At 32.3% G+C, this 8,952-nt stretch overlaps 1 protein-coding gene across 1 annotated transcript in view; it reads left to right on the forward strand.

Annotated features, from left to right (window-relative positions):
• Nucleotides 1-5,634, forward strand: part of LOC133181487 (uncharacterized) — a 29,565-nt gene extending 23,931 nt beyond the window's left edge. The window contains exons 41-53 of the mRNA XM_061315979.1: nt 894-1,065; nt 1,172-1,301; nt 1,462-1,583; nt 1,681-1,820; nt 2,038-2,185; nt 2,287-2,490; nt 2,689-2,910; nt 3,009-3,791; nt 3,933-4,151; nt 4,257-4,352; nt 4,438-4,769; nt 5,027-5,249; nt 5,363-5,634. Coding sequence (XP_061171963.1) covers nt 894-1,065; nt 1,172-1,301; nt 1,462-1,583; nt 1,681-1,820; nt 2,038-2,185; nt 2,287-2,490; nt 2,689-2,910; nt 3,009-3,791; nt 3,933-4,151; nt 4,257-4,352; nt 4,438-4,769; nt 5,027-5,249; nt 5,363-5,634 — 3,063 coding nt within the window. The remainder of the gene's footprint in view (nt 1-893; nt 1,066-1,171; nt 1,302-1,461; nt 1,584-1,680; nt 1,821-2,037; nt 2,186-2,286; nt 2,491-2,688; nt 2,911-3,008; nt 3,792-3,932; nt 4,152-4,256; nt 4,353-4,437; nt 4,770-5,026; nt 5,250-5,362) is intronic.
• The last annotated feature ends 3,318 nt before the right edge of the window (nt 5,635-8,952 follow it).

Genomic DNA, 8,952 nt, shown 5'->3' on the forward strand with positions numbered 1-8,952 from the left:
CTATGTATTTTATTTCAATATCAATAGGCAAGAACTGATAATTTTTAAGACCAGATGTCACACTCGGTCATTTTACATAGTCACCATAATTAGAATCTGAGTCTGAACTATCACTTCATTTACAATGTTTGTTTAATAATATAATTTGACAGATAACTTCAAAGTGTAGACGGGGTAAGATAACATTATAAACAGCTCTCAGTAAATAACGGCTGGGTAATCGACATGATGTTTATTAAGGAATCACTGTCTAGTTTGTTGGGTATGCCAGGGCATCAACGATAGTTGGAAACGTGGGAAAATTTGCATAACGGGCATATGATTCCTTATATTTACATTTAGATGTGAAATAAAATTGTAAATATAAATTTTAAAAAAAAAGCTCTCTAATAGATTTTAAATACACGAGGCCTCGAATGTTAATTTCAATAGTCCCCGCCCACTGGCGTCAGACACAAACACAGCCGCACGAGATTGACATGCATATAAGGCTCCTGACCTTTCACCTGGCGAAATTAACATTCTGGTTGGATTATCAAGAAATTAACTCACCTAACTTTCAAAGAGTTATCACAGAGAAAACAATTAGAAATGGAAATGTAACATCAACACTTCACAAACTGACCAATTACCGGGTACTCCCCCATTCTCATACTCGAATTATTGGGCCTTAATTACCTCCAGATCAGCTGAAATAAATGTGACAACCTAGCTTATCAACATTCAAAGGTTTCTCTCAAATCAATTTCAAGGAAATTGCATTCAAATTTACATATATTTTAATTTTTTGACTAAGTGATTACAGATACCAGTGTTTCGACCGAGAAACCGGTCAACCGGTTACAAATTGCCATTGCAACATAATGTTTTATATACATAATGTTATATTACAGGTCGGATTATCGAGTTCTATAATTCATTCAAAATTCAGAAAGTTGCCAGACGGCAGCCTGTTCCTTGTAAGAAGGTGCGAGGCTGCAACATGTAAAGGTCATTGCGTTTGTGCACCACAAGACCAAGTCTGTCATCATAACAATGAAACGTCATGCAGTGATGTATCTAGCAGTAAATAATCCACAAAATTTTATTGACATGTACAACAGAGTAATGAAAAGATACAAGATTTAAATATTATTGATAATACTATAGTAAAGATTGTTTTAATTTTTAGGAAACACTAACAATTTGCTACAAGTGATAGATGTTATGTCCAGTCAAATTGACATAGATTATACACCAAGTAACACACTTTTGCAAGGTCGATGGAGAATTGTTCAACGACAAGGAAAAGTGCCACTCTGGTAAACGTATCATGATCTTAAATTCTGGCATAGTTTTAAAAAATTGAACTATTTTCCCATAAACTTACGTGATGAATTTCATTTGAATATCTTTATGATTAAGGAGGGCAGCTCATATGTAAATAAAAAGATAATACAGTGTAAAATATTTTGTTGTTAGGTACGAATGGAGTGTAGGACTAACACAAAATAACCAGCCAACTGGAATATTTCATCAAGAAATTGATCGTGTTTGGCAAGATGCTGGGCAAAATAATTTAATGATTTTCTCAACAAATCCAGGTAACTCCAAATGAATTTTAAAACAAACTAAGGGATTGATATATTAATGTAATTCTTTGGCGTTAAACTTACGTAAATATCTTTTTTTTTTCAATAGGCTTCATTTTGGAAGAGGACGAAAAATATTCAGTTTTTGTTAGGGCATGGTATAGTCACACCTCCTTTGCCATCTTTAAGTCTAATGGTGTTACTGTCGTTACTGGAACGCCATCCGTGACCAATGTACTTGGAAGTGCCGTAAGTTGAACTTTTTCCAGACAGAAGTCATTTACAAACCAGTTCTGGATTAATATTGTGGCCCTGTGGATTTTTTAAAATTTCTTTTTTATAAGCCGTATTCCATAACTATAATGGGAAACAACAAGCATTTATTTTCATTTTTTTCAAATACAAGATATATTAACAATGAAATATAAACTTGATTTTATTTCCAAGAATATTGCTTTTTGAAAAGGTATGTGAGAGGATGATGGATAGCAAGTTTAAAGATCAAGATTTTATCCTAGATGGCGTGTCTTTTGTGGTTGATTGGAAAAATAAATTTGTAGATGCGGAGAACATTATTCGATCGTTTCAGCTTTATATCAGCACACATCGAGAAGGTATTAAATTATCTGAGTAATTATTTTAAATGTCTTATTGTATGCTCCTAATACATGTAATAAGCAATTACCATCACATTATCCCTGTTTTCATATTTCAGGTCATGACATTTGGGAAGGAAGCAAAACTTTACAAAGTACTCAAACATCATATCGCGTCAGGAGAATTTCACTGATCCCTGGTGTTCAGTACTACAGCAATGTTATTGCTTACGGATTATCTGGGATCCATCATACAGAAGTATCAGATGGATTTATCGTGGACAATGTAAAGCCAACAGCAGGGGTAGTTTATGATGGAATAGGTTTGTTCATTACATTAAGAATTAAACAAATTGATAAGTCCATTGTTGAAACTGTCATATCTTTAAAGATTACCAATATATCAGCCCCCTAAAAATGGAAAATATAACAAAATTATACTATAGATTATTAGAATTTTTGTTATTTGAGAAACCGATGTTTCTAAGAATGATTTTTAATTGGTTACTAATTTTTACTAGGTTTACATGATCTTCAATATCAAAATATATCAAATGTTGTCGGTGCAAGATGGCATGGGTTTGCAGACACGGGATCTGGAATCTTTCAGTATTACTGGTGTGTTGGAATGTCTCCTGCTCTTAGCGAAGAACACTCAAAAACGGAATGTAATGTCCAAGAATGGTACAGAATTGGAATGCACACATACATCTCAAGGACACTATCTCAAAACCTCACAAACGGTTGACCAATTTCTTCCTTTTACCAATTTTCTACTTTTGTGTGCACATTAAATATACAGCAATTCCAAAATACCTTTATATATTTCTTTTTTCTGCAGGACAAACCCTATATAACAAGGTATATGCCATTGATACCGTGAATTCCAAGTCGTCAATTGCAGTTTCAAATGGAGTAGTTATTGACATTACACCTCCGCAACCACAATATCTGTTTCATGAGGATAATAATCTAGCGAAAAATCCATCTTTTGAAAACTCAGAGAAAAACATTTCCATAAACAATATAAATCATACGAATGTTTGTTTACTGAACTCAGACTACCTTCCTCACAACTGGACTCTAACACCTGAAAGCTGTGGAGTTGTTGTATCTACAAATAAAAACTTAGCAAAGAGTGGGAAGTCATTTCTTTATGTAAGAGGGAGTATTACACAAAACATCAGTAGACTGATCTCAAAAGAACTTTACCGAGTGAATTTTTTCAGTAGTCATTTACTTATATACATATCAAAAATATCAAGTAAAGAGGGATTCATAAATATTGGAAAAACAAAACACGTATTTATGCTGTACACTAAAGCATATCGACAGGACGAGCATGGAAAGTCGAAAAATAGAGAGATTGTTTCCTGGCACAGACATACTTTCTATTTCATTGCTCCAGACGATTGGACTGTCTTGGAGATAGGAAGTAATGACAAGACCGGTTTATTCTTGGATGATATAACGCTACAAAGAGTTGAAAGAAATAATATAAACAAAACGGAGGGTTCCCATGTCAATGCCCACGTGGTGTATCTTCATGAATGGGGTTCCATACATGGATCTTGGAGTTTTGTTGAAGATATAAGTGCTATCAAAGAGTATAAATGGGCAATTGGTAATCATATTTCAATTGATATAGCGAATGATATTTTCATTAACCATGATAACTGCTGTGCACAACGTTACTGTATTCCACAAAAGAACTCTATTTACTCGGTACTTTTGTCTGTAAAATGAGTGTCTTTTGCTATTTCAGGTTATACAAAAGGTGGAACTCAACTGCAAGGCTTTAAAAGTGTTGGAATCAGCAACTTTGCATACAATTCAAACGTAACTCTTGTTCATAAAACATACATACATGTAACAGCCCTAGCTATCAATACTGCAGGACTGCAAGGAATTTCTTACTCGAAGCCAATTATTGTTGATTTAACTCCACCAATTATTAGGAGCGTTAATGATGGCAGATTGTTGAGTATGCTATTTTTATTTGCACATTTGGACCACTATAATCTATTTATTTTTTGAAATAATCACACATATTTTCAGGTTTCCTTTGAACATTTTGTTTCTTCTTCAGATGTGGATGAAGATGCATGGACAGACAATGAGGTAGCTGTGAACTTTGACGTCGAGGATGAAGAATCCGGAATCGATTTTTGTGAATGGGCAATAGGTAAGATTGTTAAAATGAAAGTCAAAAAATATGAAAAATGGTTAAGAAACAATCTTATATCTGAAAACTCACACATTTGTTGCAGGATTCCAACCACAAGGCATCGAGTTGCAAAGCTTTGTTCGTTTATCAGAATCTTTGAGGACAGCCTTTACGGACTTTCCTTACATTAAACTAGCTAACAGGACCTTGTTTTCTACAATTCGTTGTCACAACCGTGCTGGACTGACAAGTTCCAGATCCACGAATGGAGTAAAGATTTCTATTCGTCATCCTTCAATTAGACATGCTGAAATCAATATTATTCCGCTATCTACTACAGAGTATCCAGCCAAAAACCACTACCAAAGTGTAATAAACAATATCAGGATTCAGTGGAGCGGATTCGAGGATTACGTAGGCCTGGATCAATACAAGGTATATAAAAATAATATATACACGAACCATTATTGTACTTTGTGGCACACATACTTTTCCTGTAGAAGATTCTTAGCAAAAAACACAAAACAAAACAAAACAAAAACAAACAAACAAAAAACAAACAAAAGAAATATCAGACATTTTGCAGCAATTGTGATGATTTAGTAGAGAACTGTAATTGAAATTTTCACTTTGCTGTCGTATCACAAGAAGATTTTAAAAACATATATATTATTCTTTTTATTTGATTACAGATTACCTGTTCTAGTGGCAATGACACAATAGAAGAAAAGATGTCGTTCCCAAATGGGCAAGATATTTTGAGCGCGAACATCATCAACATGAATATGTCACAGGGTTTGAAGAATATTTCAGTCCAAGCTATAAATAAAGTTCTGCTAAAAAGCAGAAATGTCCAGTCTAACTTGACCATTGCAAATGGGAAACCAAAAAAAGGTAGGAGGACAACATTTGTGCGTTCTAGAATCAAAATTTTCTGTATTTTTATGCTATATTGCTTCATCCCTCATTGATGTCGTTTATTTACGCAATTGTCTTTTCTTTCATTGCAGCAAATAGGGAAATGATAGTTAACTGGCATTCTGGGAAAAATGAATTCACAGTTTTCTGGGAAGGAATTTTCTCCTCTCCGTACACTTTGTATTATGAAGTGTCAGCGGGCACCGTGGAAGGAGGAAGCGACATTCTACAGTGGCAGGAGACCACATCCACAAATATCACATTTGGTCTCCCTCTGTCGGTCACAAACTGGTCAGGTCTACATGCCCACATCTTTGTAAGGGCCATAAGTGTGGGAGGAGAATTTGATAACATTAAAGGGTTTATTAGGCTTCCGAAATAAGTCATATAAATGTGATTGTGATATATATATATATATATATATATATATATATATATATATAGAGAGAGAGAGAGAGAGAGAGAGAGAGAGAGTAAAACTAGGGTATAGCGAAGTTCCGGGGAACTGCGAATTTAAACGCTATACATGTATTTGTAATTTGTTATATCTGTATAACGCATTCGTTAAAGTATACATAGCGATTTCGCAATATAGATATTTTCCATTCAAGTATGACTACCAAATGTATTTAGGGAAGTATATAAAAGAAAAAGACCACCAAATTGAAATTTAAAAAAAACATCAACTACCCATAAAATATTTTTCACTTATATCATCATATTGTACATGATTTCTTGTTAAAATTCCTGAAGTTGCAATGAAATAGAGAATTGGATAATAAAGTTTCAGAATTTTTATTAGTAAAACTATTTGAAAAAAGAAAATATCACTATATCCTAAAAGACTTTCTATAATACATAATCAAAAGAAATTATAGTTTTTATGCTTCAAAATGGTATCAGAGATATAAATGATTAGATCTAAACCTTGATTGAGTTTCTTCTCTTGTATATGTGGAAAAAATTTGGCTTTTTGATTGTTATTTTATATCATTTTTTAATTCTTGTTTGAAAAAAGTTTTAATATGAAAGAAATATGGAACAATAAAATTCCCCCAGATCATTTTTGTACATATAAGTCTGTTCTTTAAATTTAAGCCAGAAGAGAATTTTGGCATGCAAGTTTTCTGACAATAAATACTAGATTTTGAAGTGACCCTATGTTACATTACTGTGTTGCACTCCTGACATCTGATATCTAATTTCATTTAACATTGTTTTAAAAATTGTAACACACAATAACCCGTTCTTAGTTTGTAAATCAGTTCGTCGTTTTTTATATTTTTTATCATTTACTTGTTTTTTTAAATATTTTGAAGACTTCAAAACATGGTTATTTGCAATGTGTAATATATATACACTGTATTTAAAAATATGTGTTAAGTGATGAAAACTATTCTCTGAATTGACTGTAAATGTCTGTAGTCAGTGGCGTAGCTTGGGGTCGATCAATGTGAAAGCATAAAATGGCAGGGGGGGGGCACAAGGCCCCGGTGGGACCAAGGCGAAGTCCTGGGGACTCTGGCTGCGAAGCCCCTGGAAGCTGGTGCATTTTAGACAAGTGACGATCGACTTAAAAAAGGTTAATAACATTTTAAACCATAAAATGTTAATTGTTAATTTGTTTTTTCTAAATACTTTTTAGCAGCAGTCTCCCAGATGTCCTTATTATTAGCCTGTTATAGGCCTATATGCTTTTTACATATATTCAATGTTATACATCTTAAACTAAGTATGTATTATCCTTTATAAAATGCTTTTGAAATTTCAGTCATACATGCATGTTTTCATGAACTTGAGTCTTATGAATTATATATAGAAATGATATTCATAAATTTAATATAAATTGAAAAATTAAAACATTAAACAAATAATGCAAACTTTTTCTACAGTTCAGTATTTTCTTCGGAGAGTGTTTCAAATTTATTTTTGAAAATCATTTTAACTTTTTATGAATTCATTTCCCCCCACCGAACAATGTGGAAGCACATGCTTCCGTGCCTCAATGGATGCTACGCCACTGGTAGTTAGTTGATAAACATTTGTTTTGGACATCAAATAGTATCAAACGTTTTCTTCAATTTATTTTTTAGTAAAGATAGAAGGAGATCATTGATAATTAAAGAACAGTTTTGTTGCACTCCTGACTGCAGTAAAATTAAAAATTGAAACCACAGAACACAAAAATTCATAAAGTGTCGGCGACATCAAGTGATAACAAAAGTGTGCAATATTTATAGTCCAATACTTCATAACGAAAACACATGAAAGTATTTAAACTTGGCTTTATATCTTGAATTATTCTCTATTTATGTAAAAAAAAAAACTAGCTAAAATATATATTAAGAAGATAAAAATATATTTTATAGTATATTTTCTTCACAGGACAAACACTATAAGCAACTGAGGTCAACCAGAAACATTCTACTCATCACTTTTTTCTTTATATTTATTCATATTTGATCAGTAATAATTCTAAGATATTTGTTGCACTCCTGACCAAGAGCACAGGAGTCTTTAAGGTAGAATTGTGAAGCGAAAATTATATCAGAACTTATTCTGTTTTTTCAGTGAAGTTGAGGTGGAATTTTTTGAACTTTATAAAATTTTTCAGTGTTTATTTTTCACATTCTTAAAAAATCAAAGGAAAGATAAAAACACATCCGAATTGATAAAATTGAAAAAAAGAAGGATTTTAATAATAAAACTGTCAATTATTTAGTACTAAAATATTCAAATAGATCATTATTTATTTAATTAAAGAATATTTCTTAGCCTGACCATATAATTATAGATCTGAAACACAGACAGACCCTGTAATTAATAAATCTATTTGGTAAAAATGTTCTCGGTGTCTTTATTTTCCAAAATAAAAACCAGAGAATCATACTGATAAAAGTTTTTTCATGCTGGGGAACAAAACATCAAATGTTGCACTCCTGACATTATTGGGTATACACAGATGCTTGACTCTCATTAATGCTGCTTGTGATTTATATAACATTTTTAAGTTTTAAATTGTATATCAGTTATTGTTATACACTTTGAAAATTCTTTTTTGATTTAATTGTCTTTCAGATTTTTAAAATCAATGTTTTTTTGGCAACACTACATTTTTCGTGTTGCACTCCTGACATGGTATAACATTTTTTTCAACGTCAGCCATGACCACAACTTTGTCAAACAAAAGTTGCTACAGTCCACATTTAAAGCTCAATACCTTGAATACAAAATTTACCTTGGACTTCAAAAGTTTTCGGATGAACTGAGTTTCAAATATGAATGCTTACAAAATTAAAATCAGTTCAATATTTTAAAAATTGAGATCTTTGAAAATTCGCTATAAAAGATTTACATTTCTTTATTTTGAACTTCTAGGTAACACAAAATTAGTTGGCTATGACCATAAATTCGCTTTATCCGAGTTCGCTATAGCCGTAACATTTTACAAAGAATTTCTAGGAATTAAGCCGGGGATTGCAAAAAACTTAGCCATATTCGTAAATTCGCTATGTTCGTACTAAACGAAATTACTATATATATATATACATATTAGGGATGGCAATCGAATACAGAATTGCTAATCGGTTAACCGCAAGACGTTCCGACCGATTAACCGGTTAATCGTATCAAAATACATATTTTCTTTATTCACATACACAAGAAGACTAAAAAGGAAGTTAGACGTTATAAACTATCT

The sequence above is a fragment of the Saccostrea echinata genome, unplaced genomic scaffold, assembly GCF_033153115.1.
Source record: "Saccostrea echinata isolate AGI-Se365-2 ecotype Australia unplaced genomic scaffold, CSIRO_AGI_Sech_v1 ptg000009l, whole genome shotgun sequence".
NCBI classification, from domain to species: Eukaryota; Metazoa; Mollusca; class Bivalvia; order Ostreida; family Ostreidae; genus Saccostrea; species Saccostrea echinata.